The sequence below is a fragment of the Saimiri boliviensis genome, chromosome 9 (genome assembly GCF_048565385.1).
Source record: "Saimiri boliviensis isolate mSaiBol1 chromosome 9, mSaiBol1.pri, whole genome shotgun sequence".
Taxonomy (NCBI): Eukaryota; Metazoa; Chordata; class Mammalia; order Primates; family Cebidae; genus Saimiri; species Saimiri boliviensis.
Window position 1 is genome coordinate 97,414,965 of NC_133457.1, and position 27,815 is coordinate 97,442,779.

The following is a 27,815-nucleotide window of genomic DNA, read 5'->3' on the forward strand; positions in this document are numbered from 1 at the left end:
TAAATTAGCTTTCATGGAATCAAACTGCAGCAAGCAAGCTCAAGTCTCTCCAGCAATCCGGGCCAGGGGGCAGCCTGTGCCTTGCCTGGAACCTCCCTGTGGGATTCTCCAGGTGTGGACGTCTCATTTCAGGAACAGTGTTCAGAGTGGGGGCCTGGGCTCCGAGCACCAGACCTGTGCCAGAATCTTAACTTTCCTCTGGGCCTTGGACAATTTCCTTGGCATTCCGCTCTGAGGCCCCGTTTTCTCATCCACAATGTGAAAAAAAAAAAAAATACTCCATGGTTGTTGTCGCGATTGAATGAAATTAAGAATGTCCATTCAGCACCTGGCCAGCATTCCCGGGAGGCCCCATTCCACTCAGTACCAGGTTTTGAGCATTTCCAGGTGTCAGGCATTGAGCCTGAATCTTGCTGGCATGATCACAATGAATTCTCCCAGTAATCCATGCGCAAGGCTTGAAGAGGGCAGCTCCTTGCCCAGTTCTCACAGTGGGTCAGTGGCTTTGCCTGTGGTTTGTTGGACTCAAGCAACAGGCGATCTTGGTGCTCTATGTTTAGAGGTTGACTGACAATCTCCTGGGTACCTCCTATGCTAAGGGCCCCGCCCACCTGGCCTGGTGCCTGCCCACAGGTGTTCCAGCAGTACCCCGAGTCCTGGCCACTCCTCATCAGGATCCAGGTGCCGAAACCCCCGTCAGTGACGCTGCAGAAGGACAAGGCGCTGGTGAAGGTGTTGGCCACTGCCGAGATCATGGTCTCCCAGCCCAATGATGTGGAGACCACCATCTGCCTCATTGACGTGGTGAGTGTCCGGAGGTACCAGGGCCCCCAGCTGGGCCTCAAGACAGAGCCAACATGGTCTCCTGGAGCCCAAAGACCTCTTCAAGTCCTCACAGTCCCCACCAGCATGGCTACAAGCCCAGCTTTGGGGCCAGAGGCTCTAGCCCAAAACCAGCCTCTACCCCTTCTAGCTGCGTGACTTTGGGCAAGTCCTCCCTGTCTCTGGACTGGAATCTTGACTGTCCTGCTGGCCTTGGACAATTTCTTTGGCATTTCCCTCTGAGCCCCAGTTTTCTCATTCGTAACACGGAGAGAAAATACCACATGGGGTTGTCGTGATGATTGAATGAAATTGAGACTGATTTTCTCCTCTACCATGGGGAGGTGGCAGTAAGGCATTAGTAAGATGCTCAGAGCAGTGCCTGACATGCCCTAAAGTCTGCCGAAGTGCTAGCTGCTGTTACTCTCACAGGTTGTATCTACCCCAGTGTGTGGCCAAGTCAGCCTCGGTCATTCATTTGGCAATATTTATTGAGCACCTACTATGTGCTATGCTTTCTACATGGTGCTGGGGAAAGGGGAAACAAGAGAGATGGTTCCAGCTCTCTTGTCCCAGTACCTAGCAGGGGACAGACACAAATACAACATTTTTCACAATTATTTCATAGAAGGGGATCCTCTTAAAATGTGAACCATGGCTCACACCTGTAAACCCAGCTCTTTGAGAGGTTGAGGTGGGTGGATCACTTGAGGCCAGGAGTTTGAGACCAGCCTGGTCAACATGGTGAAACTCTAAAAATACAAAAATTAGTCAGGTGTGGTGGTGCACACCTGTAGTCCTAAGTACTTGGGAGGCTGAGGCATGAGAATCGCTTAAACCCAGGAGGCAGAGGCTGCAGTGAGCCGAGATCGTGCCACTGCACTCCAGCCTGGGGGACAGAGCAAGATTCTTTCTCAAAAAAAAAAAAAAAAAAAAGTGAACCATATTTCTCCTCTGCATTTCTTCAATCCTGAAATAAAAGTCAGTCTCCTGACAGTGGCCCACAAAGTCCTCATGAGCATCCCCTCATCACCTCCGGGCTCCTCAGTGTTCCTCCAACATGTCAGGCACCATCTGACCTTAGGGCCTTTGTACATGCTGTTCCCTCTGCCTGGGATGCTCTTCCCCTAGGTATCTGCATGGCTCACTTCCTTACTTTTTTTTTTTCCCTTTGAGACAGAGTCTCACTCTGTGGTGACACCCTAGGCTAAAGTCTAGCTTAGGGCCCAGCACATAGTAGATGACACTGGTCAGAGGAATGTGCTAAGTTGTGTTAAATGCCATTTCCCCTGCCATGGTTAAGGCTTCAGGCTTCAGACTCAGATACTTGAGACTCTGGTCCCACCTGCTGTCTTCCTGCTAGCCCCTCCTACTCCGCAGAGCTCGAGACCAAATAAGTCACCTCTAGTTGGGAATCAGGTACTCTAGGCTGGAGCATGCCAAGCCACGAAGTGTGGGGGGATCTTGTGGGGCCTTATAAGATGGGAGGTTTCAAAGGTCAATTCTAACCCAGAAGTGGGAATGGCTGTCCCAAGGTGTCCCCCATTGATTAGCCTCTACCACGTGGAGATTTTGAATCAGCAGCCCAGAGGCTTGTATGAGCCAGCCCGGCACCCGGCAGTGACCCCTGCTGCCCCAGGGATCCTGCCCCGACTCCTCCTCTGCCCACAGCTCTGCCTGGTTTGGCCCCATTCCAGTCCAGCCTCACGAAGCCTCTCACCTCCTTGCTCTTTGGGCTCCTGTTTACCTCTCTAATGCCAACTGAACTCCTTCCCTCTGGAGGGTGTGCAAATCCATTGCATGGTGCGTGTTAAGCAGGAGTCTCATGCTTATAAAAGGTCGGAGCCAAGTCCTGGGAAACAACCTGCTCTCATGCTCAGGGTTAAAGAAGCACTAGCTAGCACCCAGCACACAATGAGCCCTCGGCAAGCACTGGCCAAGACATGGTGGCAGTGACGTCTTTCTCCTTTCCTTTCCCTCCAGGACACCGATCTCTTGGCCTCATTTTCCGTAGAAGGAGATAAGCTCATGATTGATGCCAAGCTGGACAAGTAAGGGGCTGTGCTGCCTTGGGGTCCAGCCTGGGCTGGTGCTGCTCACAAATGAGCCACCAGGGAGCGGGTACAGGTCTCCTGTGTGGCTGCCAGGGCTGGGTAAACCCAAGGAGCTGCAAAGGTGACAACGGCTCGTGCCTGCCAAGACCACTGTCACAAGCCAGGCAGGGTGGGTGAGGCCCTGAACTTAGAAAGAAACTACTGCCCAAAACCACAGCATCAGTGATAATAATGCTGCTGGGGGCTGGCACGGTAGCTCATGCCTGTAATCTCAGCGCTTTGGGAGGCTGAAGCTGGAGGATTGATTGAGGCCAGGAGTTTGAGACCAAACTGAAAAATGTAGCAAGGCTCCATCTCTACAAAAATAGAAACATTACCTGGGCATAGGTGCACACCTGTAGTCCTAGAAAACATTAGCCGGGCGTGGTATCACGTGCCTGTAATCCCAGCTACTCAGGAGGCTGAGGCAGGAGCCCAGGAGCTCAAGGTTGTGGTGAGCTATGATTGTGCCACTGCATGCCAGCCTGGGCAACAGAGCGAGACCCTGTTTCTAAGTCATAATAAAGAGGAGGAGGACAATGAGGAGAAGGGGGAGAAGGATGCCGTGACGATGGCGCACCAGGCTCTGCTCTAGGTACTCGATGGCACGTATTATCTCCCCTCTGACGGTCCCAGTGGAAGTCAGGGCTATTATTCTCCCTTTGAAGGGAGAAAACTAGGGCTGGAAACAGTGGATTCAGTTACCCAGGGCCACGCAGCAAGTATGCAGAGGGGCTGTGACGCAGCCCAGCTTCGTGTGACCTGCTGCACGGGATGGGTACAATCACGGGCTTTGGAGCTAAGCAATGTAGGTTCAAATCCTGAGGTGACTACTGACTCGCTGTGTGACACTGGCCGACCAACTTCACCTCTGAGCCTCAGTTTTCCCATCTGAAAATGGGGATCATAGTCACTACTTCATAGGATTCATAAAAAGAATAATTATTATCCATTGGATGCTTTCTGTGTGCCAGGTATTTGGCTAAGTCCTAGATGTGTCTTCATTTCATTCTTTTTTTTTTTTTTCCTTTGAGACGGGGGCTCGCTTTGTGGCCCAGGCTGGAGTGCAGTCATGGCTCACTGCAGCCTTGACCTCCCCAGCTCAAGAAATCCCCCTACTTCAGCCTCCCAAGTAGCTGCCATTACAGGTGTGTGCCACCACACCCTGCTAATTTTTGTATTTTTAGTAGAGATGGGGTTTCGCCACATTGGCCAACCTGATCTTGAACTCCTGGGCTCAAGAGATCTGCCTGCCTCGGCCTCCCAAAGTTCTGAGATTACGGGCATGAACCACTGTGCCCGGCCTTCCTTTAATTCTTGATATCAGCCTCTGGAAATAAGTACTATCATTATTTCCATTTCAAGATTAATTAAGGTCATATGTAAAATTTGTGGCACGTGACTAGATCATTGTAAGCTTTTCTTTACAACCAATATTTCTTAAGCCCAGTAATGGCAGTCACTTATGATTAATATGGGGCATGTCAGAGACATCCAGGAGTTCCCAAGGAGGCCAGACTCAGCCTGTGGCCTGGGTGAGGACTAGGGGCCAGCTCTGCACGGAGATGGGGGTGTCCTGCAGAGAGCAGCGCAGGCCAGCTTCACAGAGGGGAAAAGGGCGCAGACCCTGTGGGGCACGGTGGCAGCGGGGAGAGGGCTGGGAGAGTAAGTCAGGAAGGAAGAAAACATGTCCAAAGCGGAGAGTCTGCCTTCCGTAGAAGGTGCCTTTATTGGCGGGGCACCGTGGGTCACACCTGTAGTTCCAAAACTTTAGGAGGCCGAAGCAGATGGATCACCCGAGGTCAGGAATTTGAGACCAGCTTGACCAACATGATGAAACCCCGTCTCTACTAAAAATACAAAAATTAGCCGGGTGTGGTGGCCAGCGCCTGCAGTCCTAGCTACTCGGGAGGCTGAGACAGGAGAATCGCTTGAACCTGGGAGGCAGAGGTTGCAATGAGCTGAGATTGTGGTACTGCACTCCAGCCTGAGCCACGGAGCAAGACTCTGTCTCAAAAAAAAAAAAAAAGAAGAAGAAGAAGAAGGTGCCTTTATTTCCCTCCTGCTGGACACTGAGCTGATGCTGCCGAACAGCCCCAAACAGTTTCTGCACCACGGGCAAGCCCGGTCTGGTCTCTCTCGGGTAGGACTGTCAGTTGCAGGTGAGATTCGGGTGCAGCAAGACTGAGGCCCTTACGGTGCAGGGTGCAGAGCTAGACCTCAAACCCAGGCCTCAGCCTCCCGTCTCAGACCAGCACTACAGCGAGAGTGCAGGTTGAAGGTGCGAGGCTGGGCTCTCCCTCCCCGGCTCCGCCACTGCAGCAAGTTACCCTGGAGCCTCAGGCTCCTGCTCCGCTGGATCACTGGAAGGATTGATTACAGAAGGTGGCAATCACGCATGTGCCTATGACAGGGCTCTGTAGCAGCACTTTTCGAGAATCCCAGCAGCCGTCCACTTTGCAGATGAGGAAACTGAGGCATAGAAAGGGGAAAGTACTTTGACTAAGGTCACACAGCTAGCAGGTGGCAAAGCTATGATTTGAGCCTTCCCTGTATGGTGCATGAAGCCCTTAGTGTCGTGTCTGCTGTGTAGTTAGCTGGCCATGTGAGAGCCAGCATTGTTTGTATTAAATCCCTGCAGAGAGTGTTGGTGAGGACAGGGGAGGGGCTGCTCACGATTTGTCACAATGGAAGAGCCTTATGATTTGCAGGCAGTCCCTGCTTCTCACAGGCTGTTTTCTTCATCTGCAGGACCAGCCTCAACCTCAGAACCTCAAACGTGGGCAACTTTGATGTAAGTACCATGCTCAGGTCCCAGGGCGAGATCTTCTGGGAAGGAGCCGAGGACGGGTCTTCCGGGAATGGTGTTCCCGTGAGGCTGGCTGGGCGTGGGGAGTTTGCAAATTCCAAAGGCTTCGCGTCAACACAGTCAGCCCTCATTTTGCAGATGGCCAGATGGAGAAACTGAGGCTCACGAGGCAAGTGAGGGACAGAAAACAGACTTGCAGCTCCTTCTGCTCTGCCTCGGGCGCTGTCCCATGTTAACTGGCTGCCCCATGGGGGGCCACTTCAGGGTGGGGAGGCATGGTGGCAGCTTGTCCTACGGGACCCCTTTCCTCCTGGAGTTAGGAGCCCACTGACCCCTGTGTGTCCTTGGGCAATATCAACCCACTCTGAGCCTCAGTTTCCCCATCTGTAAAATGAATAAAATTTGACTTCATTTCTATTCGCCCTTATAGCCCCTAAGTTGTGGAATTCTGCCTTTCCAAGGGTCCATGAATCTGAGATGGTCACATTCTGGGGTTGGGTCCTGTTTTATCGCTTTGTTCGCTCCTGGATCCCCCACCCCCACCTAAGGCTTCAGAAGCACTTCTTTTTGTTTTTGTTTTTGTTTTTTTCCTTTTTATAAATTGACAACTAAGCAACTGCTGGCTTTCTGGGACAAGCTTGGATGAGATTTCCACATGTGCAGAAAAAGTCAAACCCATTCATTGTGTTGCATATTTCATAGCTTTTCTAAACCAAAAGGCTGCAGCCCGTGAAGCCGGTCTCACCAGCTTCATTTGATAGGGGAGAAACTGCCCAAGGCTTCCCAGCTGGTTGGGGCAGAGTTGGGACTAGAACGGAAATATCTGGACTCCAAGCAGAGAAAGGGGCTGACAGAGTGAAATCAGTGAATATTTCTGAAGCTAGAGAGATGTGCCCTAGGCACTGGATTCTGCTCTTTTGCTCTTGTAATGAGGTTTTCCCATTTAATCCTTACCACCTTGTTATGATTTGGGTATTATTATTCAGCTCGTTTTTCCAAATAAAGAAGGTAAGCTCGAGAGACTCGCCCAAGGTGACAGAGCTGCGAAGAGGCCCTGCTGGAGAGGGGGTCCACGTGCTCACGCTGTGCAGATCGGAACGTCGGGCATTTCACATGCAGGGGCTTGTGTCTGATTGTTATAACCGCCCTATGAGGCCAGGGTTACTCACTGTCATTTTCAGAGGTGGCAACCAAGGCTTAGAGACGTTAAGGGAGATAACGTAGGAAAAGGTTCAAGGCCAGGAGTTGGACGTGGTCTACCCCCCGTCCTTACTGTATCCTTGCAAACTCAGCTCACTGACCCATTTTACAGCTGAGGAAGCTGAGGGTGAGCGAAGCGAAGGAGCCTGCCCAGAGGCCCACAGAGGCTGAGCTGGGAGGCGAAACTGGGGTGTTGTCTCCAAGGCCATTAGGTCTTCTGTGATGCCATGACAGTGCCATCGGGGCCAGGCCACCCTGAACCCGGTGCTCTGGGGCTCCCAGGGAAGGAACTAGGGCCTCCCTCAATCCCTGCTTCACAGGGCCCTTGGACCAGCACCCACGATGGGCCTCAGCTTGCCCACCTCCACAATGTGCAAGTGGATGGGGAGGCACCTTAAGGCTGCCAGTGAGGAATTCTGGGGTCTCAGGGGTTCTGACTGCCGGGACCCAGACTCGCCCAGAGCCGCTCTGTGTCTCCATCTTGAGCCAGGGGAGCAGACCCAAGGGGCTCTCTGGAGCTGAGCAAACGCTCTGCCTAGGCTCAGCCCTCCTTCTTCCTCTGCAGATCAGCCTCATGGAGGTGCTGGTGGAGAAGATTTTCAACTTGGCATTCATGCCCGCGATGAACGGTGAGAACGGGTACCTGTCCCTGTCTGGGGGCTTGTGGCTTGGGGCCTGGGGGGTACCGGCTTGTTGGGCATGCTGGATACGCGTCTATCCCATCGCAGTAGTATTTCTGAGCGCTTCCTTTGAAGTGTGTTGATGAAAGCCTCCAAATGTAAACGTTGGCCCCAGAGTTCTATCACCTTCCTTATTTGCTTCTTTCTTGCTTGGCTGATCATTTTTTTTTCTGATTATCTGTGAAAATTCTGATTATATATGAACATTATATGTGTGCAAATTTTAGGAAGCGTAGAACAATTAAAAAAGCCTCCCAGAGAAAATGGATTTCAACATTTGAATACATTTCCTTCTAAACTCTGTATTCTCCATTCTTTCCCATATGATTGAGATATTTCCTGACTCGCATTTAAACATGTATTTCTATTTAATTATAATTGTATGGGAACTACAGGAATACATCCTTACTGTGAAAAGTTCCATTGGCACAGGTAAAGCTAAAGTCGCTCTCACCGCACTCCAGAGTCTGCCCCCTGGGCAGCCATATCGAGTTAGGAGGTTTTCTCGTCCTGCCTTATAAACAGAGCAGACCGAGCTTACGTTGCTCTCTGTGGCGTCTCGGGAGTGCTGCTGGCTGAACTGTGGCGGTCACCAGTACTCACACACTGGGACTGGGAACCCCTGCCCAAGCCCTTCCCCAGGCCACTGGACCCCAGACTCTCTCCCACTCCTGCTTCCTGGATGAGAAGTCAAGGGAGGCTGGCACATCCCAGCTGATGTCATCAGCTACACTAGAGGGGGTTCTTTTGGAGTGATCTTGATGTCAAACAATCCCTTGTTCTGGACCCTGTGGCCAGAGGAGGCCGAGTCTCACTGGTGGGAAAAGTGGTGGTTCCTCCGCGAGACAAGACGGGGTCAGAAGCTGGGCTGGGCCAACCTGGCTTAATCACTAAGAGTGGTGTGAACTTGGAGGCGAGTCCTTTAATCACACTGAAATGCAATTCACCATTTTCAAAAATGAGAGCTTGCGCTAGGTCTGTATCCCCAAAGTGAGCTCCATAAAGCAGTCCCACAAAACACCCCTCAAAAAGGGTTCCACGGCTGAGCAAGTTTGGGAAGTACTGAAGATATTCCCGTGGGGTCGATTCACAGTGCCCTTAGCTTTCTGAAAATCCTGCTGGAAAAGGAAAGTCTGTTAAATTTCACTTAATTTACTTCCCCCATCCACCCTTTCCTACCCACTTCTTTCTTTTCTCTCTTGTGTCTTGCTCTCTTTCTAGAACGGTGATTCGCAGGTTTACTTAGGCTCTGACAGTCTGAAGACAAACAGCACATTTCATGGCAGCCGGTCGCTGGGGCTCCACGTGCACCTTTCCATTACTTCACTCCACAAACATCTGCTGTCTCCTCTGTGACCGGGCGAAGGGCTGGCGGATGCCGGGGACATAGTTCTTTTTTTTTTTGAGACAGAGTCTCACTCTGTGGCCCAGGTTGGAGTGTGGTGTGCAGTGGCATGATCTCAGCTCCCTGCAACCTCCACCTCCCGGGTTCAATAGATTCTCCTGCCTCAGCCTCCTAAGTAGCTGAGATCACAAGCATGCACCACCATGCCCAGCTAATTTTTGTATTTTAAATAGAGACAGGTTTTCGCCATGTTGGCCAGGCTGGTCTCAAACTCCTGAACTCAGGTGATCCACCCACCTCGGCCTCCCAAACGGGCACAGTTCTTGCCTTCAAAGAACTCAGAATGTGGTGGAAGTGACAGATACAGAAACGCAGAGTTAATATTTGATGGTTTCTCTAACTGAGCAGTTCAGAAGTGGGATGGGGGTGCTGCAGGAGCCAAGAGTCATTTGAGGGCCAGAAAGCCTCACAGAGGAGGTGACATCTGAACAGTCTCAGAGAGAACTCAGAACTCACCAGGGATGTGATGGTGAGAGAGCATGCGCCAGGCAGGACGGACTGCATGACAAAAGCCTGGAGGCATAAAAGAAATTCCCAGGGCTGGGTGCGCTGCTTTACACCTGTCATCCCAGTACTTTGGGAGGCTGAGGCGGGTGGATCCTCTGAGGTCAGGAGTTCAAGACCAGCCTGATCAATATGGTGAAACCCCGTCTCTACTAAAAATACAAAAATTAGCCAGGCATGGTGGCAGGAACCTATAATCCCAGCTACTCAGGAGGCTGAGGCAGGAAAATTGCTTGAACCCAGGAGACAGAGGTTGCAGTGAGCCAAGATTGAGCGACTGCACTCCAGCCTGGGCGACAGAGTGAAACTCCATCAAAAAAAAAAAAAAAGAAAGAAAGAAAGAAAAAAATTGCTGGGCGTGAGCACCGTGACACATGCCTCTCAGCACGTTGAGAGGCCAAGGTAGGAGCAGATCGCCTGAGGTCAGGAGTTCAAGGTCAGCCTGGCCAACATAGTGAAACCCTGTCTCTACTAAAAAAAAAACAAAAACCAAAAATTAGTCAGGCGTAGTAGCGCATACCTATAATCCCAGCTACTGGGGAGGCTGAGGCAGGAGAATCACTTGAACCTGGGAGGTGGAGGTTGCAGTGAGCCGAGATTGTGCCACTACACTCTATCCTGGGCAACAGAGTCTCAAACAAAGAAAAAAGAACTTGCCAATCTTCTTGCAAATACTGCTGGCTTCTGGTGAGACCAACACCTCGTGGCCCACCGATCATGTCTGACTGCTTTTTGTTTTACAGCTGTGCTGGGTTCTGGCGTCCCTCTCCCCAAAATCCTCAACATCGACTTCAGCAATGCAGACATCAACGTGTTGGAGGTAAGAGCAGAGCAAGCTCCATTCTGCTTTCCTTCCCCGCCCTTTGCTCGTCACCTTTGACCACTGCATTCAGGCCAGAAACCGGGAAGAGGAAGACAAGAGGAGGGAAGGGGAGGAAACAGGGTTCTCTTCCTTCCAAGTATGGGGCCGAGGGAACAAGGAACAGGGCTGTCAAGGATCCTTGAAGGACACTCACACATTCACAGTCTCATTTATCCCTCACCACAGGTATCGTTGCTCCCATCTTACCGATGGGAGAATGGGGGCTCACAGCAGTGAGGGGCTTACCCAAAATGGAATGCGATGGAGTTCATAGGAGCAGCATTTATTGAGCACCTACTATGTGCCAGGCACTGTGCAGGGGCCTGGGGATCCAGCAGTGAGCAATGATCCCCAGCCCTTGCAAAGCTCTCCCAGCCCAATGGGGAGATGGCCTTTAGGCGAATATTCCTGAAGTGATTGGCTAATTATAATCATGGCAGGTGCTTTGACGTTCAAATGCAGGGGCTCTTGTTTCCACTATAAAAAGCACCCGTGCTCATTATCTGAAATTTGGAAAATATGGAAAAGATTAAAGAAACATGTATGCATCAGTACACACACACTCCAGCAATTACCCCTGAAAACATTTCGCTGCTTTTCATTCCAGTCTTTCTGGAGTTTTATTTTTAAACATGGCTTTGCTCAGGAAATCAGCAGAGCATTGGGGTTAAAGAACAAGGCTTGGAGCCCAGTGACCCAGGTTCAAATCCTAACTCTGCCGGTTTCCAGCTGAGTGACCCTGGGCAAGCTACTTAACCCTCCGAGCCTCCATTTTTGTCCTCTATAAAAAAAGACTAATCACAGTACCTACCCGTAGGGCTGCTTTTAGGAAAAAATGGGATTCTGTGTGTAATGTGCCTTGCACAGGCCTGGCATGTAATAAGCATTTCTGGAAGTGTCCACCATTACAAATACCATCATTATCATAAAGGGTGCTGCAGTGAACATCTCAACGCACGAACTGTTTCTTGATTCTAGATTTAGTTCCTTGGAACAAACTCCCAGAAATGGAATGAATGGGGCCTTTGTGCCAGATTGACAATTTCCTTGCCAAAGGAAATTGCCGCTCACGTTTGCCCCTCACATTCATGCCAGGCTTGGACCTTGCCCAGGGAGTAGCACCCTTCCCACATTGGGGGCACAGTCAAGGGAGGTGGACAATGACCTCGGATGGGCAGTGTGGGCAGGGCTCAGATGCAGGCTCTAGGACAGTCCCCACTCCTGGTCCTGTCTCTTGATATCCTGCAGGGCCTTAGCACGGCTTCGAGCCTCAGTTTCCTCATCTGAACGCAGGGAACAATAATGCCCACCTCATACAGTTTGTGGTGAGAAATTAAACGAGATACGGCATTTTATTATAAAATGTTATGATTCACCTAAACAAAGGGTTAGGAAACAATTTTCAGGATTGCCACAGGTTCATCTTCATCAACGTCATCATCATCATCATCTCTACTGTTTACTGAGACTCGGTGCCCCATGCACAGTTTTTCATGGATTTGGCCTTACCACAGCCCTGGTTGATGTTCGCCCTCACATAATAGATGAAAGGACTTGAGTATCAGACAGGGTAGGCCACTTGCTCAGGGTCACCCAGCTGGTGAGAAGTTAGAGTTTCCACCGAAAGGCTGTGAAGCAGCTCAAGTCAGAGGCTCTGAGTGGGGTCATACGACACCCTCCCTGCCCCCCCGGGCCTTTTTGAAATGAGAGGCGATGAATTTTTCTTTCCTGAACGCTTGCGTATTTTCATATCAAAATACATATCATTTTATTATAAATGGTGGGTCTTATTTTCCTCCTTTCTATTCTGGTAAAGGAATTATACTGGTTTTTAAGATATATGTATACACAGGTTATGGAATCTGTGAGCCTTATTCCAGCATAGTAAGGGAGATGACACAAATACCTGTGATAAAATGTGTGATGGGTATTGGGTTTGAAAGGTTGAAAGAAAACCTCAGTCCCAGGCTCGGCCCTGTAGGCCCCCTGTAAACGGCAGTTGCTCTTATTATTATTATAGAGGTCTAGCCATTTATTCTGACTTTTTATTTTGAAATAATTTTAGATGCACAGAAAGGTTGCAAACATAGTACAGAAGATACTTAGTTCCAGAATCTCCTTCTCCCAGCTTCCCCCAATGTTAGCATCTTACATAACCGAGAACCATGATCAAAACCCAGAAATGAACATTGGCACAAAGCCATGAGCCAAGACCCTGCAGAGGTCTTCTCGTTTCTCCTCTGTGGCCTCTGGTCTGGTTCAGGCTCCAGTCGAGGAGCCCCCCCTTGCATTCTGCTGTCACGTCTCTTTACGGTCCTGTACCGTGGGACAGTTCCTCACCTTCTCCTCGTGTTTCAAGACCGTGACATTTCCCATAAGTCTGGCCTGTTTTGTGTGACGCACCCTGGATTTGACGGACACTTTTTTTTCATGATTGGATTGAAGTTTTGTGTTTTTGGCAAGAACGCCACAGAAGTGATGCTGTCCTCAATGCATCTTTTCAGGGGGTGCCGATGACCATGTGACTTATTCCTGGAGGTGTCCACTTTGCTGGCTGAAGGTGTTTCTTCACTGTAAAGTTACTATTTTCCCCTTTGTAACTGATCAGTGTCTTGTGAGGAGGTACCTGGAGACCATGCAAATATCCTGTTTCTCGTTAGACTTTCTCCCACTAATTTTTGCCATTCAGTGTTCACGGTTTTGCCTGCAGCTGTTAGGACCACGCCGCGTGCCTAATGGTGATATTCCGGTTCTCTCACCCCTTTTACATGTGTCAGCTGGAATTCCACCGAGGAAGAGCTGTCCCTTCTCCTCCATATATTTATTCATTCATTGAATTATTGATTTCTGTCTATAGAGACTCATGAATATTTCTTTTGGTCTATGGGTTATCATCTCTTACTTTTATTATTTATTTTGTTGAAGAATTTTTTTTTTTTTTTTGAGGTGGAGTTTGTCTCTTTTCGCCCAGGCTGCAGTGCAATGGCCCAATCTCAGCTCACTGCAACCTCTGCCTCCCGGGTTCAAGCAATTCTCATGTCTCAGGCTCCCAAGTAGCTGGGACTACAGGCACGCACCACCACGCCGGGCTGATTTTGTATTTTTAGTAGAGACAGGGTTTCACCATGTTGGCCAGGCTGGTCTCAAACTCCTGACCTCAGGTGATCCACCCACCTCTGCCTCCCAAAGCACTGGGATTACAGGTGTGTGCCTGGCCAAATAATTGTGTGTGTGTGTGTGTGTGTGTGTGTGTGTGTGTGAGAGAGAGAGAGAGAGAGAGAGAGAGAGAGAGAGAGAAAAAACAAACTCAATTTTGGAAGACTGTGAAGGGGGACTCAGGCCTACTTCTCTTATTTTGGGGAATAAGGGGACTAGAAACGTCTTGCCCAACGTCCTCTGCCCAGGGCAAGATAATGACACGACCAGGTGCTCCTTGGGGCCGTGTGACCCCTTCACTGCCACTATTGAGTTACTGCTTCTGAGAAACATGACCAGCCAGATCTGTAGGCGGGTGAGTAACGAGGCTCTAGCCAGAGCCTCCCCACCCATCACCAGCTTCTGTGTTCTGCCTTCCAAGGACCTTCTGGTGCTGAGCGTGTGACTGACAGAGGCGGAGACGCTGCTGCAGCTGGAAGAAGCTGGAACCAGTCCCAGAGAGGCTCATCCCGGACACAGTCCCCTGCCCAGAGTCCCCGCAGCCTCCATGACAGGTCCCTTCCTGGCCCCCCAACCCTCTCCCTCCCTTGCCTCAACTCTGAGAAAGGACCCAGCCTCTGCCTGGTTGGCAAACAGTACCTTCCATGGTCAGCCCAACATCACCTTGGATGTCACCTCTCAGACCCCATGCTGACAGCACATTGAGTATCCCACTTTCAATAAAAGGCTCCACTTTCCCTGCACTTGTGATGAGTTTCCATGAAGGACCCTCCCTCAGGGTCTGGGTGGTTTGGTTGTTTTTTTCCTTCGTTGGCTGCACCCGGGCACTTGGCAGTTGTAGCTACAGCTGGGAGGAGGATGGTCCCTCTGGGAACAGCGGGGGAAGCGGCCTGTCTCTTCATATTAAACACACACACAGCATTCTACAGAGAGGTTCCCCTGCCCCCAGGACAGCTTCGTCCCTCACTACTCTCAACTCTGGCACCAGAGGTCATTAAAGTACAGGAATTTTGGAGTAGGGAGGATGAAGTTCAAGTCCCAACTCTATTGCTTGGTTGTGTGACTTGATGAGGTCCCTAGTCTTTCATTTTTTTGTGTGAGACAGAGTCTCGCACTGTTGCCCAGGCTGTAGTGCAGTGGTGCGATCTCGGCTCACTACAATCTCCACCTCCTGGGTTCAAGCAGTTCTCCTGCCTCAGCCTCCCTAGTAGCTGGGACTACAGGCGTGAGCTGCCACACTCAGCTTTTTTTTTTTTTTTTTTGGTATTTTTAGTAGAGACAGGGTTTCACCATGTTGGCCCCGATGGTCTTAATCTCCTGACCTCGTGATCTGCCTACCTCGGCCTCCCAAAGTGCTGGTATTACAGTGGTGAGCCACTGTGCCTGGCCAGTCCTTAGCCTTTCTGAACCTCAATCTTCCCATCTGTAAAATGGATAATAATTATTATTATTATACTCCAAAATGAGTGTGAGGATATTAAATAAGATCCTGTATTTCTGAGGTGCTTAGCACTGAGGCTGACATGCAGTAGGTGCTGAATGTGTGCTCACTGTGGTTAGTAACAGAATCCACTAATTCCTAAAGTGTGAGCTTGTGGAACCCCTTATCTCTAGTCAAACTGAGGACAAAGAGGGGTCCTTGGCATGCCTCTTGGCCAAGACAGTGCCCAGGGCACCCCTCCGAGGGACAGTGCCATGTCTCCCTATAGAGTCGTGGGGCACATTCAGGGCAGTTTAGGAGAGTTATTTGATCCCAGTCTTTGGGGCATGCAGGAATACTGAAGTCCCTTTTACATAATTCAGATATTTCTTTCCTCCTGGTGATTTTTAAAAAGACTTTTTTTCATGTCTTGTTTGTTTTCTTTTATTTAAATGTCAGGAATCTAAGCTCTTGGGTTGTCTGGTTCAATATTAGATTCCTGGCTTCATCATCCACTCATTCTTGCATTCGTTGACTGTCTAGCAGTGATTTAGGGACTGGGGTTTCTGCACTTGGCAAGGGAGACCAGGCTTCTGTTTTCATGAAGGTTTGGTTCTAGTCCCTGAGACAGACTTGAAGTCATTAAGGTCTACGTAAACAATAAAAAGTAAATAAATAAACAGAGGCCATTTGAGACTGTCTTGGGGGCTATAAAGGGAATAAACAGGGAATCATATTGGGGAGGGAAAGGGAAAGGAGGTGGCACCATTGAGTGGTCAGGGAAGGCGTCTCTGAGGAGGAAACAGGAGGAGACACATCTCACAGCCCAGCCCCTTCCCTCCCCAGCTTCCTGAGTGTAGGCCCCTCCTGGTCTCACAGGCATATGAAAAGGTGCTCAATATCATTGATCATTGGAGAAATGCAGATCAAAAACTGCAATGAGATATCATCTTTCCCCAGTTAGAATGGTTTTTACCCAAAAGACAGGAAATAACAAATACTAGTGAGGATGTGGAGAAGGGGAACCCTCGTATGCTGTTGGTGGGAATATGAATTAGTGCAGCCACTATGGAGAACAGTTTGGAGAGTCCTCAAAAAACTAAAAATAGAGCCACCTTATGATCCAGCAATCCCACTCCTGAGTATATACAGTCCCAAAAAGGAAATCAGCCTATGAAAGGGATACCTGCACTCCCATGCCTGTTGCAGCTCTGTTCACAATAGCCAAGATTTGGAAGCCACCTAAGTGTCCATCAACAGATGAGTGGATAAAGAAAATGTGGTACGTCTACACCGTGGAGTACTATTCAGCCATGAAAAAACAATGAGATCCTGTCATTTGCAACAACCTGGGTGGAACTGGAGATCATTATGGTAAGTGTAATAAGCCAGGCACAGAAAGACATGCTTTGCGTGTTCTCCCTTATTCGTGCAGCTAAAAAGTAAACCAGTTGAACTCATGGTAATAGAAGGATGGTTACCAGAGGCTGGGAAGGGTAGTGAGGTGATGGGGGTGTGGAGGGGATGGTTAACGGGGACAAAAATCATTAGAAAGAATGAATATGACCTAGTATTTGATAACACAATGGAGTGATTGTAGTCAATAATAATTTAATTGTACTTAAAAAATAACTAAAAGAATATAATTGGATTGTTCATAACATCGAGGATAAATGGGCGAGGGGATAGATACCTCATTTGCCATGATGTGATTATTACACATTGCATACCCATGTCAAAGTATCTCATGTAACCCATAAATATATGTGCCTGCTATGTTTCCACATAAATTAAACATTTTTAAAAACTGCCTACTATCTCCAAGAATTCTTTTCCACCTGGGTTCTCTGGCCATGAATAAGTTACTCACTCTGGGAGTTTGATGGTCAACCTGGTCTGAAATTCTAATTGGAGGCTGGGTAAAGGATAGACCTTCTTCCATGCCAGCTGGTAATATCAAAGTTGATGATTTTGAGCCTGAAGGATGGGAAGAGCAAGGTGAAGTGGAAGAACAGGACTTCCAGCCTTCTTGACTTACTGCTCAGACTTCAACGTGGCTTTTTCTCTATCCTGGGCCTTCCTATTCTTGACATAGATTTCCATTCTAAATCCCATTTCCAAATCCTAGACAAGAAAAGTGTTAGCTGATAACTAAGACTTTTGTAGTTAATTAAGACGTTAAAGGAAAATGAAGATGTTAAATTCAACGCATCAGTTGGAAACTATGGTGTTAGCATATAACAAAGATGCTGTTTTAACCACTCGGGTTTTAAATAATGACTAAGGTGCTAACTGGGAAGAGCTTCTGCTGTACTCCTTTCCAGTGCGATTTGTAATTTAGTGGAGGCTTAAACAAACCTTCATAAATCCAGGAGTGAAGCCATAACACGGGGATGCTGGGCAGTGGGTTGGGAGTTTGCAGGAGGAGGCAGGGTCTGAGGCTGCCCTCTCACTGCCTGCCTTCTAATCAGGTGAGTCAGACTCCAACACTTACACATAGTGAGCACCTAGAACCCTTGCTGACCAGTGCATTGGGAAACTATTTAATTGAAGAAGTTCTCAAACTCACCAACAGTTGACTTTCCCAAAAGGAGTGCTCTTCAGAACATCATTGATGCCAACAAGACTCCCGTGGCCACAGAGGCTCCCCAGAGAAACCTTGCAGAGAAGTCCTTCCAGAGCCAGAGACCCTGCTGCCTCCAGGAGATGATCTTTTCCAGTAGATAAGGTCCTGCTTCCCAGGAGGATCTTAAATAGCATCTCTCTCTCCCTAACCAGATTCTGGTTGTTGAGAATGATGGCTCCCTTCCTGAGCCAGGAGGTCTTTGGGAGGGCAGGTGTTGGCAATTGCTGACTGAGTGGGTTTCCAGCTCCTGCTCCTAAACCTCCTCCCTGACCATCATGAACCGGGGGAGGGAGTGCATTGCCATTGACTGGAATACTGTGTTGGGGAGCCTTGCCATCCACTGGGGCTCCCAAGTGGCCAGGATCTCCAGATGGTGTTTCCCCAGTTAGACCAGAAGGGGTAGGGAGGACGTGCCCAGGCTGGCCATGACCTAAGTAGAACCCAACCCCAGACTTGTCATAATCATTAGGCGGCCTAGCTCCTGAGTGGCCATCGCTAAAAGATATTCCAGCCCCAAATTGATCATAACCTCCAGATGACCCGGCTTCAGACTGCCCATGACTGTCATGTGACTTAGCGCCAGACTGACCATGGCCAACAGATATCCCAGCCCCAAACTGACCAGAATTTATAGATGATGCAGCCCTAGAATGCATATCATGATCAGATGTTACTTCTCCAAGCTGAACGTTTCCTCCTGATGACCGTGCCCCAGATTGAACAGAATCCATCACCACGATGATCTCTAAGGTCATTATTTCATGGTTGAGAAGGATGCTATAAGCCTCGGGGAGTTGCTATAAATCAGGAGTGCTACAGTTCAATTTCCTCATGGGTTTAACAAGGTAGGCAGGCTAGCCTGAGAGTTCGGCTGCAAGGAGGCGTCTCCTAATGTCTTCTGTGCTGTCGTTTGCAGTGACCCAGCCATCTTCCTATTTCTAGGGATGAACACGGGACCCCGCCAGGACTACAGTAAGGACGCTCAAACACTGGAGCATCTCTCTGACCCCATCTAAGTGGCTGTGACCTTGATCTACCCACCAATGATTTCCCGCAGCCAAACCACAAATAGTTCCTTCATTAGAGCTTACATTTGGATATGCCCGAAGTTGATAAGCTGGGAAACTTCCCAAGGGAAGGTATTTCAGAATGGAACTGATGGAGGTCGAAGAGCTTCTAAGAACCGGACTGAAGGAACGGTGCCCTAACAGGGGAAGGACAGACAGTGAATGCCCCTCCCACTTCAGACAGATGGTCTGATATATAGCTTAGGGTTTGAGTATTCTTGGGGACCACCTGAAGCTGATGAGATGTTCCATCCAGCAGGACAGTGGCATTGCAGTACAATGTATGAAGCCAGGTTGCAAGCCTGACTCTAAGTCTTTTAGAACTAAAGGAAGTAGAGGTTGGGCAGAGTGGCTCCTGCCTGTAATCACAGCACGTCAGGAGGCTGAGGCAGGAGGATCGCTTGAGCCCAGAAGTTTGAAACCAGCCTGGGCAACATGGTGACACCCCATCTCTACAGAAAATACAAAAACTAGCTGGGTGTGATGGTGTGTGCCTGAAGTCCCAGCTACTCAGGAGGCTGATGTGAGAGGATCGCCTGAGCCCCGGGAGGTCAAGGCTGCAGTAAGCCATGATTGCAGCCCACTGCACTGCAGCCTGGGTGACAGAGCAAGACCCTGTTTCAAAAAAAAAAAAAAAAAAAAAGACCTGAAGGAAATTGGTGCTAAACGTAAAGTTGCCTGGAACCCCTGGACTCTGCATTTCCAGTTAACCCTATCTCTGCATTCCGCCTTTCCTCCAGAGAACCAGGGGGTGGTAAAGAGGCTCCACTTCAAACACCCCAATCCCTGCAGTACCAGTGGGAAAACCAGTGGGAAAACCACTGATACTGCAGGATTGGGGCATTTGAAGTGGAGCCTCTTCAGGGTTCCACTGCCCCAGGCCCAGAGGGCATGTAAAACTCAGCCAAGACACCGCAGGGTCCCCCCCGCCTGAGGCCCCAGACACCTACCCCCTCCTGCGGCTCCTGCACGCTGTTGGAGGGCCTGGGTGTGAAGCTCAGCTCTGCCTTCTTCCAGCTGTGCAGAAGTGGGCCAGGCAGCTAACCTCACTGGGCCTCAGTTTCCTCATCTGTCAAACAGATATGAGCACTAGGGGATTGTCTAAACACCACCAGGCAGAGGGAACAGGCAGCTAGAGCAAAGGTGTGGCATGGGGAACCTCAAGGGGCTGTGAGAATCCACACTCACACTCTCTGCCTCTCCCTGTTGCCTGTAGACAAGCACAGTCACAGAGGCTGGAAACTGCACGTCCTTCCGCTTCTCTCCCCGCCACTGGCCACACCGAGGGAGCAGCAGGAGTGGCCTGGGCACAGGCAGGTTCCCAGGTGGATGGATTGGGCTGAGGGCAGGCACAGTTCTTAGATTTTGCCACAAGGTGGAGTCGTGACCCTGCTAATCCATCTTTCTCACGGCTGTTAGAATTTAATGTTATTTGTATAAAGCAGCTCTTTTTTTTAATGCCAGGCACTGTGCTGGGCATTTGGCTTTCCGGATAGCATGAAACTTTCACAGTCACCTCTCAAGGTCAGCAGTATCACTATCTATTTTAGAGATGAGGAGACAGGTTCAAAGTGGTGATGGGACTGCATGGGTGGCATGGGGTGTCAGAATTGGGCTCAAATCCCAGTTCTTCGGCCCAGTAGGACACATAACCTCTATGTGCCTCAGGTCCAAAGGGAAACATGGAACTAGCCATAACAATCATGTTTCGAATAGACCTTAGCTCTTTGTGGATTTTTTATCCTATGCCCAGCCATGGATCATTTCATTCAACCTTCCACCCACCCTAAGGGGCAGCTGTTCACATCTGTTTTGCAGACGAGGAAACTGAGGCCCAGTGAGGTTAGCTGCTGCCTGGTCCACTTCCGCACAGCTGGAAGGAGGCAGAGCTGAGCTTCACACCCAGGTCCTCTGGCAGCGAGCAGGCGCTGCAGGAGGTGGTGGGTGTATGGGGCCTGGGGCAAGGGGAACCCTGCTGTGACTTGGCTGGGTCACAATGCCCTCTGGCCTTGGTTTCCCTACTGGTACCACAGGGATTGGGCTGTTTGAAGTGGAGCCCCTTCACAACCCTCTGGTTCTCTGGAGAAAAATGCAGTGTGATAACCAAGAAGCCACATCCAGGAGGCTCCCGGGGCGGGGGGGGGCGGGGTGGGCCCTGTAGCAAGAGGAGGACCCTAAGCTCCTGGGGGTCTCACCATGCCCCAGACAAAGCCACCCAGAGCTCAGTCCACGCTGGGCCTCCCTAGTGTCACTTGAGTGCATGGCTGATGACACACATGACAATGTTTGTTTTCTCAACCTTTTTGTCAGGACTGTCTTTATGAACAACCCGAGGCCCCTGCAGGCTGCAGGGTGAGTCACGTGGAGCCCGAGGGTGGCACAGGAAGGGCGAGAAGGAGCACGTGGAGCTGCCCTTCAGGGTTCCTGAGTCTCCAGGGGCCCAAGGCACCTGTGTTCTTGGTCCAGCAATAAATGCTCAGATGGATGGCGAGGACCTGTGTCACCACAGGATCTACTGTGGGAGGCTCTTGAGAGATATCACCATCACGACATTCATTCTTTCAGGAAGTAAACATAGCCAGGTCCAATTTGAGATGAATCTGATGTGCAAATCTGCGACAGTATCCTGCAAAACATCGAGTTTTGCACGGTGAACAGAAAGTTAAATAAAACATATTTTCCCCCGCCCCCCACATTTCCCATTGTTAAGAACACACAGCTAACTTGCTCAAGTCCTTCCCTTCTCAGGAATAAAGGTCCCTTCCATAATGCCACACTCCCTCCACCAGCCTCCTTCCCTCTCTTGTTCCCTCCGCAGCCAGAGATCCTTAGAGCTGTAGGTTCTAGGGCAGTTGGTCTGAACTAGGGAGAGGCCAGTGGTCCACGGGCCACCCTTTGAGCAGCATGGATCCATCCACCCTACCACCCATCTTGTTTCCACCAAACTCGCCCTTACTAGGTCCTCCGTGATCGCCAGGCAGAGGAAGCCAATGGACCATAGATGAGGTCGTCCCATCTTGACCATAGCACAGATACCACTTCCTCCTCCACAAAACCAGTTCTTCCCTTAGCCTTTGTTGGAAACAGGTGCTCGGTGCAGCAGAGAAAAATCAGCACTGAGACAATGGATTTTTTAGCGAAGCAATTTTTATTTCCTGGACTGCAGGAAGGGTACCTACACTAGCCATTTTGCCACAAGAGTACGACGAACAAAGGAAAAGCAGACATATTCATCCCTTACACATTGGGGGTTGTCCTTACTGCTGCGTCTGATTTCTGTCGGGTGGAGCCAGACCTCACACTCGAAACTAAAACCCGATTGGCTAACAATTTAAAACATCTTTTAAAACAGGTAAGGGGCATAGGTTGTGAGCTGGGACGTGTCTGTGAGCACGTCCAGCACAAATATCTTGGTTAAAGTACAAGGACGTAGAATGTACTACGTGACTGTAAGCATGGCGTGTCTAACAGCTACATAGGACAGGACTTGACAAAGAGTTATTAATACACTTATGATTTATTCTTTAACAAGAAAGGAAACTTTGAAGAGGACCTTTCACCTCCCACAGCCATACTCCCCTGGCCCACCTCCTCCTCATCTGACCATTCTGCCTCTGCCTTCTTTGCAGACGTAATATTTTCAAATTGGCCAACCAGTGGATTCCTTCACCCTGGCCATACTCTTTGGTTCAGTGCTCAGCATGTAACCCCAGCAGGACCAATGGGAATCAGTTCTAAAACTTTTGAAGAGATATTAGGGAAGACATACTCTCTTTCTGCTGGGCTATTAAGAGAGAATGTGGGCCCGAAGCTCTTGGTGGCCATCTCTGCCACCTCTTGGGGGAAATCAGTCTGAGAAGAAAGCCAAGCCAAGTCATGTAAAGAAGTGGAGGACTGGAGATTTCTTTTAAGCACCTGGATTTGGCCATGCCTGAAACCTGTGGGCCTGCTAGTTACATGAGCCAATGACCCTCTTTCACATCGAAGTCAGTTTGGGTTGTGTTTTCCATTACAAATGTAAGCCAAAGAATCCTGATAAGCATTTCAGTTTATCGGCAAGCCATAGTGGGAAACCAGAGATGGATCCCAGACAGAACTTGGCCTCCTGGAGTTGACAGTGGAGGAGAGACAGCTGTGGGTGTTTAGGCAAGGAAGAGCCCTGTTTTAAAAATGGCAAGGCAGAACGTCTCTGCCTTCAAACACCCCAGACCTCTGCCATCTGCCTTATTACAGCCAGAGCATCTGCAAGGAGTCACCTTTAGAAGCAAGGTGTGCAGGTGGGGCACAGAGCTGGGCACTGCCAAGGGGCAGCTGCTATGATGGGGAGGACTCACACATGCCCTCCTCCAGCCTCCTGCACTCGGGCTGCTTATGGCCCATCTCATCATGAGTTCCAGGACAGACCCTGGGGGTCCCATTCACCCTGTCTCACCTAGTCCATGCACCCAGACCTGGGCCCAGTGCAGTTAAAGGTTAGCTGCGTGCCCAGTGAAGGCTTTATAGAAGAGGTGCTTGCAGGGTAGGGAGAATTTGCAGGGGCGTGACATCCTCAGACCTGGCCCTTGGCACTGGGGAGAGTTGATGCAAAGAAATCCTGGGAGGCCAGACGGGAGGCTTTGGGAATGCTCCAGCAGAAATGGAGAAGTCTGGCAGAGGTAATAAGCCGAGAACCCACAGACATGAGTCTTGTGAGGGTCCCAGAAGAAAAGACAGGGAGCTACGGCACTTCTCCCGTGGTCTTTATTCCTCCTTTTGGTTGAGTGGCCACCACATACTACTCCAGGACTCTGCATTCCCCCTTTTAACTAATGCCTCCCCAGTCCTTACTGGCCAGGATTAGCACTGATTTTAGAGAGCAGAAGACACTGCCTCAGAGAGTGGCCATGCCTTGCCTAACATTACACAGCTGGTCAGTGGCGGGTCTGCAGTAAGGCTCTGCCCTCTTCCTCACCCTTAATCCTGCACTGGACATGGCATTTCTGAATCATTTTTACTGAGTGCTTATGATGTGCCAGACACTGGGCTAACTCCTTTCCAGGCTTAAGTCACAGATCAGCCACGCCAGGCGGACGATCATGGTGACCATTTTGCAAATGAGGAAATGGGAGCCCAAAGAGGCAATGCTTTTTTTCCAGAGTCACACCGCTAGAAAGCAGCAGGGTTAGGACTCACACTGAAGCCCGGCTGGTTACCCAAAGCCCCTGCTAGACAAATTCACCCAGACTCGCCCATGTTTTGGAATCCTCCCATCATCTGTCTTCTATGTGAGCCGTCTCCACCTACCCCACAGTGCTACACCATTTCCTCTTTCGGCTCCCAAAGTGCTCAGTTTGACCCCATTCAGTATTTAAAGGAAGGACTTTCGCCAGGGCTGGGCACTCTGTGCTGGGGACAGCAGTTGCCCATTTGCTTGGAGCTGTCAATGCACAGAACATTTGCAAGAACCGTGCCTGCTTGGTGAAAAGTAAATGTCACTGTGCATGTTGGCCTCTGCCCCTGCTGGTGGGGTCTGAGGGTGGACGCATGTGGGGTGCTCTGTGGGGCCCAGAGCCCTGCGTAGGATAGGACCCAGATGAGGTGTTCCATAGGTGTGTGATGAATGAATGAATGGCAGGATGGGTGGGGGGAGGGAAGGAAGGGCTCTTCTTGCTGATTCTGGGTCTCATCCCCTACATTCATCTACTCAGTCTATGGATTAACTTGCTTTTTTCACATTAATTCATTGTGGTGTTTATTGAGATCCACTGCAAACCAGACCCCAGGCTGGCTGCAGGGGACACACAGATGGCAGAATCATGGTCCCCAACCTTAAGGAGCCCCAGTCCAGCGGAAGAGAGAGGGCTAACCCATATCCCTTCAACCAATAAGCTTTTATGAAGGGATTCCCCTGACACAGGCTTGGGGCTGGGGGTGCTAGGGCAGTGGAGATGAATCAGGAGGACTCACACAGCCCGGGGAGATTCCGACCACTGGAATATAAATGGCAGTGCTTGGGCAGGTGCAGGGGCTCCTGCCTGTAATGCACTTGTGAAGTGAATGAGCAATGAATAAATGGACAGATGACCAGGGGCAGGGCCAGGCCCACTTCAGCAGGGAGGATCTGGAAGATGAGGCAGGGCACAGGCAGACTGAGGGGTCAAATTCCAGGGAGTGAGGTAAGAACAGGGAGGGACCCGGGAGCTTGCTCACGTCACAAGGCCCACCCGCCTGGGGAAGACAGACAGAAAGGCAACGCGCATGAGCCGAACCAGACCCTGTGTTGGGTACTGGGACCTTGGAGATGGTGTGGTCTTGCCCTCGTAGAGTGGGACTGGTAGGGCATGGCTGGCCTCCCTCCCTCCCTTCTCCTCTCCCTCTCCTCCTCTTCTCTCTCCGCATCCCGTCTTTTTTCCTTCCTCTCTTTCTTCTTTCTTTCTCCCTTCTTTCCTGCCACAAATATCATTTGACTCCTGCTGTAGACCAGACCCTGTACCAGCTCTGGGGGATCCATTGTGAAAAAAGACAGGTGCCCAGACTTCAAAGGACCCAGGGGCGGACCCTGACCCGGTGAAAACTCCCTTACATTTTCTCTGGGAGTTTTGGGTGAAGCATTCAGGGAACATGCCATGCGGCAGAAGGAAGAAGACTCCAGCCTCACGGGCAAGGTCCCCTGTCCATCGGTCAGGCCATGGGAAGTGGCTCCCCACATTCTCAGGGCAGGACCCAAGGGGGGTCTCTTAGTGTCCAGATGTGGAATCCAGGACTTCAGGAAATACTTGAGAGCTGAAAGAATAAAATGTGTCACCTCCACGATCAGGAGGAAAAAACCCAGCAAACTCAAAATTAAAGGTCTTCGGACCATAACATTGTGACAACTTTATTAATTGCTCTATTTAGCGGTCACAGGAAGGACAGTAACATGTGAACACATTTTGTTGCTTTGATCTTTCTTATTTGCCCAGAATTCCTGAGTAGGCATTTCAGGTGCGAGAAACTAGGATCTCCTAGAAACTGGAGGGGTGATTCGTACCTGACTGATTTCACAAGCAAAATGGTGACAAGCCTCTCAGCAATTTTATCAGCAAAATAAGGCAATTCCATTTGACGGTGGGATGGGGGTGCACGTATATGTGTTTGGTATCTGGAGAAGGGGTGGGGGCTGCATCATCTGTCCGCCGGGGGGAGGAAGGTCAAAGGGGCAGAGCCCAGTCGGCTGAGCAGCCCCCAGCCCGGCTGGCCGCCTGTGCAATCCCAGCCTCGTCACTCACCTTCTCTGGTCTCAGTAGGTTGCATGACATGCTAGGCCCTTTCCAGCCAGGGCGCTGAGCCATGTATGGAAAAAGATATCAGCTTGGAGGTGAAGGCTGGGTCAGTGGGACCAGGAAGCAGCCTCAGCTGGGGATTAGCAGTCGTGCCGGGGGTAGGATGTCTCAATCCTGGCACAGCTAATCTTTAATGCCTCGCTGGAAATTTTCAATGAGAAATTCATCTCACGACCCTCATGGCTGGGCCTTTGTCCCTGAGAGGCAAACATCTTCCATGTAAGGAGGCTTTGTGTATCCTGGAGAGGGAAGAGGAGGAGGAGGGGGACACAGGAGGAGGAGCCGTCACTGCTGCTTCTTCCTGAATGACCCGGACCAGCTGGCCCGAACCTTGGGTGATCTCTGAGGGTGCCAACCTCCCCATCCACCAAGGACCCTGCATGATATATTATATAATATTAATCTTACGACAGAGGCTTCTCATTTAATTTTATTTTTGTTTGAGATGGAGTTTCACTCTTTTGCCCAGGCTTGAGTACAGTGGCACAATCTCAGCTCACTGCAACATCCACCCCCCAGATTCATGTGATTCTCCTACCTCGGCCTCCCAAGTGGCTGGGATTACAGGCACCCACCACCACGCCCAGCTAATTTTTGTATTTTTAGTAGAGACGGGGTTTCGCTATGTGGGCCAGGCTGGTCTCAAACTCCTGACCGCAGGGGATCCGCCCGCCTCAGTCTCCCAAAGTGTCAGAACTACAGGCATGAGCCACTGTGCCTGACCAGATGCTCCTCATTTTGTAATGGGGTTATGTCCCAATAAACCCATGGCAAAGTTGAAAGATTGAAGTCAAACCATCGTAAGCCGGGACCACACGTGGACATAGTCACCAGCACCATCTTTGCCATCTTTGCTTTTGCCGCGCATGGAGGGCCTCCCCCGAGCGAAGCCTTCATGGGCGTGACTCCACTTGGACCTCACAGCATACTCGTGAGGTGAGTGCTGTTCTTAGTCCCACTTCACAAAGAGCCTGAGGCTCAGCAAGGTGCAGTCTCTGGCTCAGGCCACACAGCCAGCAACCAGCAGAGAGCAAGTATTCAAGCTCAGGACAGCCCAAGACCAATGCCAGGCTTGGAGCACCGCCCTCAAAGCCCCTTGCCATCGTTTTGATTTCCTAGGCTCTTGCCTGTCCACCATGCCTCTGAGATCCAGGGACAGGGAGTTTATCCATTTTACAGATGAGGCAACTGAGGCCTGGGCCAACACTGGGTTCGAGGTCGCTGCATGATGCTCAGCCCCTGGGCTGTGTTCCTGGGCTGGGACAAGCTGCCGTCACAGGATTTCAGCAGAGCCCTTGGCTCTGTACTTCACAAATGGGGGAAGAGCGGGGCTCATATGTGTGCAGAACCCGGTATCAGGCATCCAGGGAAGGGAGTCTGTTCAAGACCTCAGGCAAGGCTGCCGCAGGGCTCTAAAGGGCTGGGCTCTTGGGGCCTGGCCATCACCACCCTCTCCCTGCAGCTGCTAGCTCCGTGCTGAACAGCGGAGCCACGGCCGGAGTAGGAACAGCCAGCTCCTGAGCCACTGCTCTTGTCCCACCCTTTGCCTGGTTGCATCATTTTGAAGACAGGCCTCCCAGGTCCTTGCCAAGTGGCGGGTGGGTGAGCAGAAGAACAGAGATCCATGATGACCCTGAGCTCTGTGCCAGTCCTTCCCAGCCTGAGGCCAGGTGGCCACCCACCTGAGGTTCCTGTGCTGTTCCGGCTTGACACAGGCCCAATGCAGCAGGCGTTACAACCAACGCAAACATCAGTGGCCGAAGCAAAAACAGGATGTTCAGGCCCAGGGACTCTCCCGCTCTGCCAAATGACCTCAGCTTGCTATGCATGGAAGGACCTTCCCTGGAGCCCCAGATGCCTGGTTCCTGTC

At 50.5% G+C, this 27,815-nt stretch overlaps 1 protein-coding gene across 1 annotated transcript in view; it reads left to right on the forward strand.

Annotated features, from left to right (window-relative positions):
- The window catches only part of BPIFB4 (BPI fold containing family B member 4), a 29,204-nt gene extending 14,936 nt beyond the window's left edge, over positions 1–14,268 (forward strand). Inside the window, exons 13-18 of the mRNA XM_039479655.2 lie at positions 634–804; positions 2,806–2,873; positions 5,667–5,709; positions 7,490–7,553; positions 10,257–10,333; positions 13,953–14,268. Of these exons, the coding sequence (XP_039335589.1) occupies positions 634–804; positions 2,806–2,873; positions 5,667–5,709; positions 7,490–7,553; positions 10,257–10,333; positions 13,953–13,976 (447 nt within the window). The 3' untranslated portion in view covers positions 13,977–14,268. The remainder of the gene's footprint in view (positions 1–633; positions 805–2,805; positions 2,874–5,666; positions 5,710–7,489; positions 7,554–10,256; positions 10,334–13,952) is intronic.
- Positions 14,269–27,815: the final 13,547 nt, after the last annotated feature.